A 16821-nucleotide genomic window follows, 5' to 3' on the forward strand; every position below is an offset into this window, starting at 1 on the left:
ATAGCCATGAGTCTCTCACAGTTGATGAGGTTTATGATTCTTTAACCTCGTATGATAAGATGAAGCATCTTGTGGTTAAACCCAACTCTCGGGAGAGGGTCTCATTGTTCGTGGGAGACAAGACCGGAATGTTGATGATGATCGTGGTAGAACACAGAACGGAATCCTCGTGGTAAATCTAAGGGTAGATCGAAATCTTCAAGCAGAGGTAAAACTTGCAACTTCGCAAGAAGAAAGGGCACATTAAATCTGAGTGCTATAAGCTACAAAATAAGATTAAAAGGGAGGCTGCGAATCAAAAGGGAAAACAATGTAAAATTCGGTGAAGGCGATGTTGTAGAAGACTACGCGATGGTGAACTTCTAGTTGCTACATCAATGATTCTAAAGTAAGCGAGGAGTGGATACTTGATTCAGTTGCACCTTCCACATGAGTCCCAATCGGGATTGGTTTACAACTTATGAAACGATGATCTGAAGGTGTTGTTTTGATGGGAGATAATGCTTCATGTAAAATCGCGGTGTTGGAACAATTAAAGTTAAGATGTTTGATGGAGTTGTCGAACACTTAGTGACGTGCGGCATGTTCCGAATTGAAAAGAAATTTAATTTCGTTGAGTACTCTTGATTCAAAAGTGCAGATACACGGTGAAAGTGGGGTTTTAAAGATTTCAAAGGGTCCTTGTTGTGATGAAAGGGCAAAGAAAGATTGCCAAGTTATATGTTTCTGTGGTTCTATATTATTGGTGATCAATTGTCGCTTCCTCTTCCTTGTCGATGATGATATTACTAAACTTTGGCATATCGCCTAGGGCATATGAGTGAGAATGGCATGGCGAATTAAGCAAAGAGGACTTCTTAATGGGCAAGGAATTTGCAAACCGAATTTCTGTGAGCACTTGTGTTTTGGGAAGCAAAGAGAGTTCGATTCACTAGAGGAATCCATAACACGAAGGAAACGTTGGAGTATATCCATTCGATCGTGGGGCCGTCCGAGTGCCTTCGAGAGGTGGAGCTAATTATATGCTAACCTTTATTGATGATTTTTCCGAAAAGTTTGGGCGTTCTTCCGAAGCGAAAAGCGATGTGTTTTCCACATTTAAGTCTTGGAAAATTATGATTGAAAAACAGACGGAAAAGCAGATAAAATACCTCCGCATGCACAATGGCTTAGAGTTACATTACGATGAGTTTAATAGATTGTGCAAGTCGAAGGATCATGAGACACTTGACGATTCGTCATACTCCACAACAAAAGCGGCGTTGCGAGCGAATGAACGAACGATCATGGAGAAGGTTCGATGTATGTTGTCAAATGCCAACTTACAAGTCATTTTGGGCGTAAGCGACCTCTCTGCATGTTTTTGATCAACCGATCTCCATCCGCTGCCATTGAGAAAAAGACTCCACAAGAGGTATGGTCCGTAATCCCGCTAATTATTCGATTTAAAGATTTTTGGGTGTCCTGCGTATGCTCATGTTGATAATGGAAAATTGGAACCGAGATCCATTAAATGCGTTTTCTTGGTTATAAAGCTGGTGTAAAAGGCTATAAGTTATGGTGTCCGAAAATAGAAAAGTTGTGATTAGCAGAGATGTTGTTTTGATGAAACCGCTATGCTACCTAACTTATCTCTTAAAGACTCTTCCAATAAAGAAAACCAAAAGCGGTGGAGCATCGATTAATCGAATCAACTCCTCAAGCCGTACAAAATTGAGAATAGAGTTGCTTCTTCACCGCAATACTCTATCGCCAAAAACAGGACAAGAAGAGAAATTAAACCTCCAAAGAAGTATGCCGAGGTTGATCTAGTTTCTTATGCTTTAAATGTGGTGAAGATATAGATGCGAATCAAGAGCCATTTAATTATTCGAGGCGATTAGTGTGAAGACTCGAGAAAAGTGGATGTTTGCTATGCAAGAGGAGATGGAATCACTCCACAAAAAGCGAACATGGGATTTTGTAAAACTTCCTAAAGGTAAAAAGGCATTCGTTGTAAATGGGTGTTTAAAAGAAAGAAGGGACTCGGGAGTTGAAGAACCCGGATATAAAGCAAGGCTTGTTGCAAAGGGTTACTGATCAAATTCCGAGTGGACTTTCTGATGTGTTCTCTCCGGTTGTTAAGCATAGTTCGATTCGAGCTTTGCTTGGTATTGTTGCCATGCATGATTTGGAGCTTGAGCAGTTAGATGTAAAAGCGCATTTTGCATGGAGAACTTGAGGAAGATATTTACATGCAACAACGAGAGGGTTTTATAGTCTCGAAAAAGAGGACTATGTTTGCTTCTTTGAAAAAGTCCCTTTACGGTTTGAAACGATCACCAAGACAAGTGGTACAAGAGGTTTGATTCCTTTATGACTTCTCATGATTTCAAAAGAAGTAGTTTTGACGATTGTGTCTACTTTAAGAAAAATAGTGATGGTTCTTTTGTGTATCTACTTCTTTATGTTGATGACATGTTGATAGCGACAAAAGATAAAAGAGAGATAAGAAAGGTTAAAGCCCAACTAAGTGAAGAATTTGAGATGAAAGATTTAGGACCAAGAAAGAAGATACTTGGTATGGAGATTCTCGAGATTGAAAAGCAAGTAAATTGTACCTAAGTCGGAAGGGTACATTGAGAAAGTTCTTTGGAGTTCAATATGCAGAGTGCTAAGCTCGTTAGTACTCCTTTAGCGACCATTTCGGACTTTCATCGGCCTTATCTCCTCAATCGATAATGAGATTGAGTACATGTCACATGTTCCATACTCTAGTGCGAGGATCTCTCATGTATGCTATGGTTTGTTCACGTCCGATTTATCATATGCGATCGGTGCGGTTAGCGAGATACATGGCGAATCTCGTAAAGAACAACTGAAAGCGATTCGATGGATTTTAAGATACTTACGAGGCACTACTAATGTTTGCTTACAGTTTGGAAGAACTAAAGATGGAGTTATAGGGTATGTTGATCTTGATTTTGCTAGAGACCTTGATAGAAGAAGATCTCTCACGAGTTACGTCTTTACAATCGGAGGTTGTGCAATTAGTTGAAAGCCACTTTGCAAACTACGATCGCTTTGTCTACCTTGAAGGTGAGTACATGGCGATTCTCGAGGCTTGTAAAGAAGCTATTTGGTTGAAGGGACTATTTAGTGAACTCAATGAAGACCTTCAAATCAAGACATGATTTTGTGACGATCAGTGCCATCTTTCTTACAAAAGATCAAATGTTTCATGAGAGAACAAAACACATTGATATTCGGTATCATTTTGTTCGTGATATTATTGCTCGTGGTGATATTGTTGTGAGCAAAATTAGCACTCATGAAAATCCTGCAGATATGATGACTAAGTCACTTCCTATAACCAAGTTTGAGCATTGCTTAGACTTGGTTGGTGTTCATTGTTGAAGTTAAACCCTTAAGGGGTTTTTGGAAGAGGTGAAGAACTTGTTTATTGAAAGTTCGCGATGAAGAACTTGTTCATTGAGAATTTGTGTCAAGGTGGAGATTGTTAGAATTAAGTGACCCAAATTCTTATTTAAATAAAATACGATGGAAAATAAAATAAAAGTAAAATCCATATAGAACTAGACTTCTTTTATTTTATTTTAGAATAAGGTTTTAAACCTTATTAAACTCCATCTATTTTATATTGATTAGGATAAGGTGTTTCAATCCTACTAGAATATGGCTTTGCAAGCCTATAAATAGACATTGTCTATTCCTCTTGTATTTGAGTAAAAATTTTTCGACATAGTGAATTTTCTTCTCCTCTGCCCGTGGTTTTTTTCCCGAAAGGGTTTCCACGTAAAATTTATGTGTTCTTTATTTTTATTTATTTTATTCTATTTTATTTTTCACAGTTACAAGTCTTGATGTCAGGAGGGGCCTAGTGAAAGATATTATAATTTTGTTGATGTATTTCTGGGTATGTAATAGACATTAAACTGTCATGAATATCCATGGTGAAATTCAGTAATGTATTTGCCATTCAGCCCAATAATGGGGAGCTGACGTCGAAAAAAGGCTTTAACAGTGTGAATTAGTGTATTAAATTTTCAAGAAATTATATAGTAATAATCACTTGTAGAATTGAATTCAATGCTATATTGTTTTCCAGTTTGCATCCTTGAATTTATTTGTCAGTGTTGATAAGAATTTTGTACTCCACTTTGCCTCTTACATAAGGAACTTTGACTCAGTAGAAGCAATTTATTATTTTTCCTTCAATGGAAGTTGATCATTTGCCAATTCCTTTTCATAAAATACATTATTAATAATTAAATATATATACCAGGATACATGCAGCATATAATAACATTTGGGTTCATAATAGTTGAGCTAAGCGCAAAACGAGATTATTCTTTTGAAAATAGGCATATATCGCAGAAATCAAGATTTTAAAATAGGCAATTGCTTTTCGAAACTGATTCAGGGTACCATCACTTTCAGCAATGAATTTAAGAGAGGAAAAAAGGGGGGTTTAACGAACAACGAAGTGTAGGCGTCGTCTGGTCTGTTTTGGTGAGTCAGGCCCCACAATAGAGTAGGAAAAAGGGCAAGAAAACAAAAGTGAAATTGAGGGTATCCATCATGCAAAATTGACAAATGGAGCAGCAGCTTCAAATAAGATGAAGGGTTATTTGAAGCTCAACCTCAAATACATGATCTCTTTTGGATTTGGCCTTTCCATTCTTCTCCCATCACTCTGTCACAAGTAGAACAGAGAGAATATGTATCACACATGCCAAAAAGATGAGAATAACTTTTACAATGAAGAAATGGGACTCGTATCAGATGGAAACAAAACAGGGCAAACCAGCAAGCTGGGTTCAACAATTGAAGTGTTAATAATAATAAAAACACCATAGGTTAGGTGTAACATTATTAATATCTTGAGAATGGGATAAAATACAATAACTAGCAGACAATATGATAGCTATCCAAGAGGACCAACACTTGAACAACTGGCAAACATACATGGCTTAGCCAATTATCCAATCAAATCATGTGCAAGAAGAGGCCTTAAGCCCTGATGCTCTCTAGTATAGGGCTGTATTGAAGTTTTCAACAGAAACCCAAAAGTACTTCAAGCTCAACCTACTACCACTAGGACAAAATCTCAGATCCTTTCAGCCCATATCTCTTGCGTATATCCCTTTTTTTTTTTTTGACGGGACCCGGGGGGGGGGGGGGATATTTCAAAAATACTGAATGGAGTTATTGAATAATTCAGTATTTGATGGAGAAAAGTAGCAGCAGTACCTGACAATAGCTCAACTATATCAGCTGCAGCACAGGAATTGCTCATACCCAAAAGAAGAAAAAGGAACAAAGGGACAGTTTCAGGCCCACCACCAGCAGCTGCCACTTGCCCCTACTCTCACACGTGAATGCTTGCTGCTACCCTCTCAAATTGCAAACAACAACTAATTCCCTGATTTAAGTACAGAAAGTTAACTCTGCTACATACCTTATAACATCTTTAAGTGCTCTTTTTCTCGGAAAATTTATACTAATCACACTTGATGATCTCCTTAGTGAAATAAGTGATTGATAGGAGAGCATAGCATAGCTCTGGTTTTTAATGATTGATGTATGAGTCCCACTGGAGACAAAAGTTCCATGTATAATTGCCATATATACTTTCCTGCCATCCTTAATTGGAAATAACAAAGATTGCATATGTATATACTGGCAATACATAACCAAAATAATAGGTTTGGTGTCAACTCAGATGTGGTCAAATGTAGCAAACCTCACTTTTTAGCATCCATAATTGCAACTTGGACCTTAGAATTCTGGAATACTATAGATCTCAACAACAGAATTTGAGCTTTTCAAATTCTCTTAATTTGATCCATTTTGATAAGGGACAAATAAAGAAGAATATTGTGTATCACAAATATTATTAATTTCAGTTGGAATGAAGCCAGACTAGAGCACCAAATTAAATACACGTTGAAACGTTTTGATAAACATAAAAGTTGAGGATGAATAATATACAAAGTGCGAATCCCACCTTATACATTCATGGAAAACGGTCCATATAAATTGTCCATAATTGCGATTTGCATGTTCCCCGAAGGTTTCCAATGTCGTTTCCTTTGATTTATAAACCAGTTGTTTATCTGTTTCTGGTCCAGTCCTGTTGCTTCAGCTAGACCAACCTTGTCTGCTTCCTGTGTGATTGAATTTCTATCAATGATTTTTTTTTTCTAATTGGATTTATTAAACACTAATCCATGAAATGAAATGAAGTTACATTTACCGTTGGATATGGCCATTTATAGTGAAGATCCCACCAGTGAAGCAATATTTGCCTTGCATCTCTAGGTAGTTTGCCTTTCTTTTTGTGTTTTGAAAATTCATGCTTAAGTGTACTAATATAACCACTATATTTCTCCAAGAGTTTGTCTTTGAGTTGAGGGTCTCCATTTTTGTGATAATCATGGGGTACCATCTCACCTCCACTTAAGTCTTCTTCCGATGACCCTGTAGATCATCAAATCAGCACAAAGCTTACCCCCACAAGAGGCACCACTATATAACATGTTCTCATTTAAACAAAACATTCTAAGATACTAACAACAACAAAAAAAATAAACAGTCGTGCAGCTTAAATTCCCCTAGGAAACAAAACTAAACACATTCAAGCATTGTTATAAACCTTCCCCTAACTCGAACAAAATGTGAGCTAAGTTATCAAAAAAGGCTAAATGGCAAAAACCCAAAAAAGTGCAATCTCACAGCTCCCACACTAGGAGGCCCAAGTCCATCAAAAGCAAACCAAATAAATAAATAAATAAAAAGGTCCATTATTACTTTGTAGGTAAAAGACAAACCCAAATGAGGCTGAAGACAGAAACCACATGGAGGAGGGCAAGAATCCATGCCATGTCCTACTTTTTCATTTTCTAGATAAGAAAAACTGCAGAGGAGAGGGAAAATAAAAAGATGCAGGCTAAGTTAGGTCGTATCCAAGTCAGAGCTAAGACTGGAATTATTTTTACACAGCATCTGGGACAGTTAGGGTACAATAAAAAAGAAAAGAAAAGAGACAAGAGTCGGAGAGAGTGGTGCACCGTGCAGTGCAGTGCTGTAGTAACTAGTAACCCGCAAAGCACGCACTGCTTTTGGAGTTTTGGTATTTCAAACTTCAAAGCGTCTGTCAAACACTCTCTCAGTCATGGGTTTTCAGTTGAGACAGAAAGTTCAACCCTATATTTAAGTTAAGTAGTGCTTTTATTAAGCAGCCAGCCAGCTTGACAATTCCCACATCATAGGGAAATGGGTAAACTTTTCTTCTTACGCCAGGAGATGCATGGCATGGGGCTACTATATCGACGTTTTCCTCTGTGACCTAAGGAATTGGCTATTGCAATTTGCAGCAGTAACAGCGGGGGGATCATCTTCCACCTTTCGCCTCTTTTCAATTACTTACTTTGTTCTCCTCTAAAGCTTTAGTGGGTACCAGTAGTAGTTACAATCTCCCATCTTTCAGCTAAAAAGTTCAGTTTATAAAATGGGCATGCCATAAAAGAAAAAGAAAGGTTTAATATGCTGATGCAGGAGAGCAATGATCTAAAAGAAAAAACATTTCATACATGACTGTTCTCAGAAAAGAAAACAAATTGGTTGAGTGGATGAGTCAGAGAGAGATTCTTACGACCTCCAAACAATGACACGAGACATGACCTTATTTTCATTTCGTGCCTGACAGCTGAAATATATGAAGGCATGAAAAATTATCATACATATAAAACAAAGCTGTAGATAGCCCTGGTACTATTGTATACCACTCTTAACTCATTTATAGCAATACTATTGCCTATTGGTACAATAACTCATGCTATGCCTTGCCAAGCAAAAGCAACTACTCAGCTTTGGACAACAATCGTAAGAGTAGTTTATGACGTGCCTCAAAACTTATTTAAATAAAACAAGGGAACAAACCATTGCTTTCTTTTTTTATTATTATCCTCCTAAACTTATGCAAATAAACCATTGCTTTCACTAAAAAATCTCATGTACACTTGTTGCATAACAGACACAAATTTCCCTGCAACCCACGAAATCAATCAACCTATTTTATCTATGAAAATAAACAGTATAGTTGGTGTTACTGAGAAACACAAACGAGCTTAAATGGCATTTCTAGAACAAATATATATACAGTCAGAGATGAAAATAAAGGAAGTCGTCTTTCCTAACTTGCTGAAAAGGTTGCATAACATACAGCAAATAGGGTTATAAAAGAAACTACCGGAGGAGTGACAGTACTCAAAACCCCTATTAATCTCCTATACATTATGGTTGTGTAAGTGTGATAAGGAACCCCTGCTCAAAAAGTAGACAAGAATGCATAAAAGAACCTTAAGGAAAAAGGTTCAATTAATATTAAGAGAATTATGGATTAAAAGCATAAGGCATGTTGAGATATGTCAATAATCATAAATGACCAAAATTGAGCGTATGCATAATGCATGTTGAGATTTGTACAAAACGATATAATACATCTACCAATTTGCAAAATAGGGAAATTCTTACACGTCATAATTTTGTAAATTATGTTGTTTTGGAAATATATATATGACTAATACTTAATCCCCTTTACCAAAAACATATTGAATGTTGTTAATACTCTACATATCGTAATTAAGGGTTATGTTACTTAAATTTAAATGTGAATATCAAATATGAGTATGTGATTAATATAATATGATCAATTATTTTTTCTAGTCATCAGGGAATCACATCGCATACCCATATGTGAAAAGGTGTCTCAAACATGGATATACTCCAAGAAAAACAAAAGTAGAAGGGTATTAAAAGGGTAACATTTGCACAGCTACAGCGTGGTATCTATCCACTAGAAAAGCATGTAGTGAAGGGATCCTAATGTCGCAAAAGAAAACCCAAAGAACCACTTAATCATGCAATTAGCAGGGAAGGTACATAAAGCCTGCCAATGAGCTTCAAGAGATTTAACCGATCATATGCTTCAACCAGAATGTGTTGTTTCAAAAATTGAACTTTATTAGGTTCACGCATGCCTGTTCCTAACATATATTTATTGCTAGTTCTCCCCATCATATCCTCGTACTCAAACCAAATCCATAAACTCCGAGCTGCACAACTAAAAGTAGCATGCAATAAAGTACCTTTCTCTTTAACTGATGCTAAAAATAGCTTCAGACAATACAATATGGGTGCCATTGTCGCCTTGACCACACAAAAAGTATTAGTAAACAAACACTTTGGAGACAAAGTCTATCTGTACCAAGTGCAAAAGACTGTCAACAGACTGTTTTTTAAATAACAAAAATAGCCTTAAAAGTAGTAAATCAGCATCAACTAGTTCAATTAAACGGAAATGAAGATTGGATCAATTCCCCCACAAAATAAAATACAATATTTTGGAAACCTAACACTTGGTACTTGATCTGTTGATATCTTGTGTTATCACAAGATTCTATTAGTCATCTATGATCTATCTGTATAGAATAGATGATGAGGATGCTCATAGAGAAAGGGCGGTTTCTTTTACGTCTGGTTTCATTTTATACCCCACAAAACTGCCTGAATCTATTCGTTTCAAGTACAAGGAAACATTTACCAGTTCCAGACCAATCTTTACAGTATTAGTGCAGCTCATGCACTGCACCATCAAACAAAACTGAGACATCATAATAGGACACTGCCATTACAATTATAAAGCAAAATGAAGCAAGTAATAGAACCTTATGCATGTGCCTACACAGCAAAAACAAATAATTGCTGAACTATCCCATAAAATAAAAAGGGGGACGGGGGTATTATTAGTGGTTTTATTTTAGGATGCTCCACCAATACTGGAACTAAATAAGAAGAGGGAAATGTTTGTAATGGCTATTAATGTGTGATAATCATTTAAGAGTTGCATTCTCCGACAATATTTCATAATTACTTGAGGGTTGCATGTTTGTCCTAGTAAAAAAGATGCATTCCATGAGCCAACGGATGCCTCAGCTTATGCACTCTATATTTTGTTACAAGAAAAACTTCAAAGTTGAATTTTTCACCTTTTGAATGCAGTTTAAAGCAAAATGCGGCTAGGTGTAACCATAAAATATAAAGAAGAAAACCCGTTTCCCTTCTCATACTAACTGATTATATTAAAAAATGAACAACCATTACCATACATATAGGACGATTAATCTTGTCTCTGTATTTGCTAGTAAGAGACTAATATCAAGGTTCCATAGAACTTAACATATGGAGGATTCTATATGCAACCTCTAAGTCTAAATACAATCACAACACCCTAACTAATAACATAAGCCCTTCATGTACACGAAAGTGGTTAACATCCTAATGGAACTTGTTATGATCATCTAGGAAAATTAGCAACTATCTTAATTAAACACATACGGTATGTCCCATAATCTATGGTAGCCTTCACGGTTTGAATTGGAGATAGACTTCGTTATTATTTTTTAACAATTAGGAGTGGAGAATGGAGTTACTTATATTAGATCCAAATATTCATGCCTACAACATAACATTCTTACTACTAAGTCAAGAGTTTGTTGACTAAACTACGCTATTATTAAACACCATATATATATATATACAAGTAATTAGTTCGAAGGTTAAATAATAGAAACAATATTGAACTTAGATATCAAATTAAAAAGAAATTTAAAACATTTCTTATTTATTTTTAAGCACTATTAGAAGCAAATCCGAGAAAAATGTGTTTCTAATTATCACTGGTAATGAACAGGCATATTTTGAAAATTAGAAACATTTATTTACTTGAACAAAATTAAAAGAAAAAAAAGTAGCCTTAGCTAAAGAAAAACAGCTCAATATTCCTTGAGTTCATTCAAGGCAGGCTGCTAAAATGCACTAGGTTTTTCTACTAACTTGCGCCTATATGACATCATGTAACTGGGAGGTCTCTTTACACATTTTAGAATAACAGGCACAACTTAGCAAGATGGATGCTTAAAATAAATAAAGAAAAAGAAATGAAGGAAGAGCACAAAAACCAACAAACTGGTATGGAAAAATCGAAAACTGAAACATAATGCAAAAGTGAATAAAATAAGAAAGAAACTGATCGTCATCATATATAATAATTAACTTAATGCTACTTGAGAAAATAGTATAGTAGTTAATAATTACCACTGCAGAGATGAGAAAGCTGCATTTGAATACTGTTAAGAAACGTGGTGGCTTCATCAAATGGCTTTGACAGATCTGATTTGAACTTCACCAACATTTCGCAGTAAGTTTCCTTCAAAAAATTTCAAGTCACGGATTCAAACAAAGGCCTGAAAATAGATGGATGGTTTTTGAGAGTAAAGGAAGGAAAGGGAAGACCATGAAGTGATCAAGCTGGGGATCCGCATCCACGCTGCACGGAACTAAGTCTAAGCCTCTTTCATCGGCTCCGCCCATTTCATCTAAAATTGTCGCTATCGCCGGCGGTGTTCCCACCTACATCATGTGAAAATTAGTATAAGAAAAATTAATCTCTTGCTTGCAAACTGAACTATTGTGCAAGATGATTCAAGCTATAAAATGAAACTATAATCAACAAGTTCAAAAAAGAATAAGAGGAATAGAAATCCTAAAGACGGCGGGAAAGTTGATGCATGTTTAGAGCTAAGAAGTAGTGGTATTATTATATAATAAGAGAAAAAAATTTAGCAAGAAGAGGATCACATGCAAGTGTTAAAGCTCATATAATATAATTATTAAGAGTAAACTTATTAAACTGAAACCAAACCTGAATTCATAAGCTTAGCAGAATCTAAACTGCTAAAAGTAACTATAATTTTGTTGCAAACGAGGTAGATATATTAGGAGTTATAATTAGTTAGCCTTGTAAAATTCAAGGTAGATATACGAACGAGGGGTTTTCTTCCTCAGCATCCAAACAAATAGTATTATGTTGAATTAATTATCTACCTTGTGGCAATCTATATGGGCTTGAAGTAGTTTAGGGTAAAGAGGGTGAGAGGCAATTTTAGCCCTAATAGCAGTACTTGAAAGCCGGTCATCTTCAAAACCAGCTCTTGGAATCTCAGCAATCACTGAATCAGCATCGGATATCCCAGGTGACGACCCAGATAACCCAAACACGTGCTCCTCAAAGGCAGGTGGCTGAGTCGAGTAGTTTACAACAGGAAGATAACTGAGTACGTTCTCCGGTTGGGTTGTCTCCATGGGGTAAACAACCGATGAATGATAACCGTAGTGTTCTTCCATGGTTTTGTTGGATTAATTGCTTTTGTGAGGAAGACGATCGATGATGAAGAAACAAAAGGAAGAAATAGTAGAGATGTGGAAGTGGAAGTATAAGGAACCGTTCGTTTTATGTAAGTGAAAGAGATGAAGAATCTGAGATAGTGCTACAGTGGCAAGCTTTTTTTTATTAAGGAAAAGGGAATAACATGAAACCAGCCAAAGGCAATATTAGACAAGAAAAGATGGGATAATTAAAGCAATATATAATTAATAAAGAGAGGGACATAATTATTCGAATTTCCTTCAGCATTTTATAAATTGATTTAAGAATTATTCATTATAATAGCCTAAAGACTAAATTAATATTTTAATATCTTATAATAATAAAAGGATTATAATTGAAAATGCTTAACGTTAAAAATCAAACACAATAATATGGAAAATAAGAGTCCGTTATATTCTGTAATTAAATATGTTGTAATACGAAATTCTCTACTCCAATTATTTGAATATCTGTTGATTTTGATAAAAGATATGTTGTTTACTAATTATAATTATTTTAGTTCAGTTTAATATCAAAACACAATAAAATAGTATAATACAAAATGGGAACGCTGCAACGTCCAATCACAGTTCAGTTAGTGCAACATTAAACTACTTAACACCGTGGATCAAAATGTTGAATCCCACTTCACTGTCTGTTCCGTAAAAATATCATAAACCGTAAAAATATCATAAAAGAGAGATTATTTTTAAAGTTGATCTATTTTTATTGTTAAAATCTTATGTATAATTATTTTATTATTTTATCAATTACATTTTTTAACAAGAAAATAAATAAAATTTTAATTAAAATAATTAATTTATTCTTCCATTTAACTAAATTGATTTATAATTTTTTATTAAAAAATTATAATTTAACTCTTAATATAAATATTTCAATGCATACTCTCATTCTATCCTAAATTACCTTTTGTTACCTAAAAGGAATATGAAGCATTGGTTTTGAATCCCACTTGCTTACAGCAACATAATTTTTAATTTATTTAAAAGATTAAAAGATACAAATTTCATTTTAAATATTTATTTTAATTAATGAATTAGAATTAGGAGGAGAAATTTTTATTAAATACACTGATTGAGTTACTTTTAATACACTTGTAATGGCCTAAATTCAAGGTTATCGGAAAAATGGTTTCGTAACCATAGATTCGATTTAAAGAGAAATTTATTTCAATATTTTTGCTTAAAAATTGATATGATAGGAAAATCGTATGAAAATATTGATAGGAAAATTTTATCGATTTAGTGATTAGTTAGAAAAAGAAATTATTGAAGAAATTGGGTAAAATAAGGTATCGGGACCTCTATCTCGTAAAACCGAGTCAAAAATAATTTTATAAATATTTATGAAATGTTATTAATGTGGTATTAAAATTTCGTTAGGAAATTTTAATGTTTGAGTAGTCAATTAAATGAAAAGGACTAAATTGTAATAGGTGTAAAAGTTGCTAGAGTGATTAAATAGCTTAAGAGTCTAATGAGAAAGGATTTAAAAGGAAATTAGACCCAAAAGTTATTTGGGCTGGACGGCTAGCGTATGAAATCAGCAGAAAAAATTGATAAATTAAGGGTAAAATTGGAATATTGCAAAATTAACTAAATAAAACTAGGACTAAATAGGAAATATCTAGATTTCTCTTCATTTCTCTTCAATTCCAGCAGCTAAAAACTCCATAGGAGGGTTCTCTAAGCTGGTATTTCATAATTTTTGCACCAAGTGAGTTAACCCTTGCCTTTTTCTTGTAATTTTTGTGTTTCTAAGACTTTTACAACTAGGTCCTACTATTAAATTCATTAGTTTTTGATTTCATGGATGAAATTTAAAGTCACCATGGTTGAGTTCTGTAAGTTTATGATGAAATAGAATGAAATTAAAGCTTTAATTTGTTTATGAGATGATTTTATTAGGAAATTTCAATGGAAATTGATTTTTAGGACCTAATTGTGAAAATGTTTGGAATTAAAGTCTATTGCTGAAATTCTGATTCCTAAAGGTTGTAAACTAGTTTAAGGTGATAGAATAAAATGTTAATTGAGAAAAATCAGCTCAATTGAGAGGCTAATTGAGTAGGGACGAAATTATCATTTATTAAAAGCTTAGGGGAAAAATGGTAATAAACAGCTTGCACTAAAACAGTTTGGACAGCAGCAGTAGACTAACTTTGAAAAATCACCAACAATTGTAGGAATCGAATTAGAAGATGAAAAAAATATGTAATTAAAGCCTATTGAGTCTAGTTTCTCATAGAAGAAATATTGTAAGCAATGGATTTGTAAATTTTGAGATATAATGAATTTTGTGAGACAAGATCAGAATGAATTCAGGTTCCCCTGTTCTGACTTTGAAAAATTATAAAAAATTTAATAAAAATAATTAGGGACTTAAATTTATATGTCTAGAATTCTGAATGAGTCTATTTTAATATAAACAAACGAGAATATCATTTGAATTCTGTATAAAGAGATAATTTATTTTTAGTGAAGAAGGGTCAGAACTGTTAGACAACAGAACAGGGGTGACTTTGAAGAATAAACTGTACTGATTGGATAAACAAAAAATTCTGAAAATTTTATGGTAGAAATATATATGAGTCTAGTTTCAGGGAAAATTAACGGATCTTAATTTGGAGTTCCGTAGCTCAAGTTATAAATAATTTAGTGACTATGACTCAAGTAGACAGCTTTGAATGAACTATAAATAATAGTTGAATTATAGAGAATGTTGCATATGAACATGAAATGTATTAAATTGATAATTAAATTTATTTATTTAGATCCAGAAGATTCAAAATACGAAGCTAGATCGAGGAAAGGAAAAAGTTCGGGATTAGTAGATTTTTACTGTTTACAAACAAGTATCAAGGTAAGTTCGTGTAACTTGAATTATATTCTTAAATGCTTGAGATTGTATGTTATTGATGTGAATATGATTTGAATGTTCATTATATGGAAATTTATGAAACATTGATATATTTGATAAAATGGGAAGAAATCCGTTTGAATGAAAGGAAAATTCGATGGATCTCGAAAAGGAATTGACGGTAAAAGGATCTAGCCGGACGGGTGATCCTATCTGATATAGCCCTCTGAAGAATATGTGTAAAATGGATTTAGCCGGACGGGTAATCCGAATTAGGGTTTGAATTTAGCCTGGGTGGTAATTCGGATCGAAGCTCATTAGAGTAATTGTCGTTGCTGAGGATTTAGCTTCGGGTGGTAATCCCGACAATATTCTATGAGTTTATATTGCGAGGATTTAGCTCGACTGGTAATCCCATTGCAAGGTTGAGGTTCATGAGTGTGCTCTCTGAAATGGATATAAAGCACATGAATATGAATTGACGGACCCGAAATTGTACACTAAAAGTGTACCTCTGAAAATCCATCGAAATTCCGATAAATTCAACGAGATGAATATGGAAAAATAACAAGGAAATGGAAATCATGGTATTGACGAGCTCATCAATCATAGTATATATTATTGGTACATGGAAATTATTGTACTAACTTAAATGTTGAGTTTGTGCATATTAGGGTAATAATGCATTGAATGGATATGTGGATGTTTATTGTATTGTATTGAAAATATTAGGTAAGTATAATTCTTGTTACATGAGCTTACTAAGCACAAAGTGCTTACCCCGTTTTCTTTTTCCCTGTTTTGTAGTGTTAAGAGCTCGGAGGTCGGATTTGGTCGGAGACACATCACACTGTCAACCTCAGGATTTCGGTATATAAAGAAACTTTATTTTGGAAATCAATGGCATGTATAAGCTAACAAAGTAAATGTTAACGTGAAATGAATGTAAAGTTTGCCATTAGTATGGTTAACAAACCTGGTTATAGATATGTGATGACGTTATCTTATATAAATGCATGGATCTATCATGAAAATATGTTGAATTGATTTGGTTGATGTGGATTGGTCTCGATTTAATATTACAAGGAAGATTAGATATTTATAAAAGGGCTATATTGAATATAAAAAAAAAATTAATTCGTAAACTCCGGTAATGCCTCGTACCCTATTCCGACAATGAATATGGGTAGGGGTATTACAAAACTTGTCAAGGTGCATTCTTATATAAAAATAATTAATTTATGAGAATGCATTATTATGGGGTAAATCTATAAATCTATATATAAAAGGAGGGGCTTACATCATAAGTGTCCAAGTTATACTTTTTATAAAAGAATGTTCCTCTATTTTTAGATTACATAATAAATCCTAGTTTTATCTTTATATCATACTTTTATGATTTTACTTCTCTAAAAGAAATTTATAAATTACTATTAATCTCTTAAAAAATAGAACTTCACCCTTAAACTTTATATTAAACATAAATATTATATTAAAATTGACTATCATATAATATATTAAACATAATAAATTTTTATGGATAAAAGTGATGACTTATATATCTTAGAAAAACTAATTTACATTAACAATAGAATCAGTCTATGAAATGGAGGTTTTATAAAATGTTATATTTAATGAACTTATTTCACCAATATATGCATTTACATGTT

At 33.9% G+C, this 16821-nt stretch overlaps 1 protein-coding gene and 1 long non-coding RNA gene across 2 annotated transcripts; one reads left to right on the forward strand and one right to left on the reverse strand.

Annotated features, from left to right (window-relative positions):
* Positions 1-5818: 5818 nt before the first annotated feature.
* Positions 5819-12456, reverse strand: LOC108478116 (homeobox protein knotted-1-like 6). Its single transcript, XM_017780538.2, has 5 exons — positions 11950-12456; positions 11359-11475; positions 11161-11272; positions 6260-6483; positions 5819-6170 (listed from the first exon to the last, which is right to left on the reverse strand). The coding sequence occupies exons 1-5, from the start codon at positions 12247-12249 to the stop codon at positions 6012-6014; spliced, it is 912 nt and encodes a 303-aa protein (XP_017636027.1). The 5' UTR covers positions 12250-12456; the 3' UTR covers positions 5819-6011.
* Positions 12457-15078: 2622 nt separating this feature from the next.
* LOC128285290 (uncharacterized) lies at positions 15079-16185 on the forward strand. Its single transcript, XR_008275765.1, has 2 exons — positions 15079-15154; positions 15959-16185. It is a non-coding gene; the product is annotated as an uncharacterized LOC128285290 (long non-coding RNA).
* Positions 16186-16821: the final 636 nt, after the last annotated feature.

Source organism: Gossypium arboreum, chromosome 12 (genome assembly GCF_025698485.1).
Source record: "Gossypium arboreum isolate Shixiya-1 chromosome 12, ASM2569848v2, whole genome shotgun sequence".
Taxonomy (NCBI): domain Eukaryota; kingdom Viridiplantae; phylum Streptophyta; class Magnoliopsida; order Malvales; family Malvaceae; genus Gossypium; species Gossypium arboreum.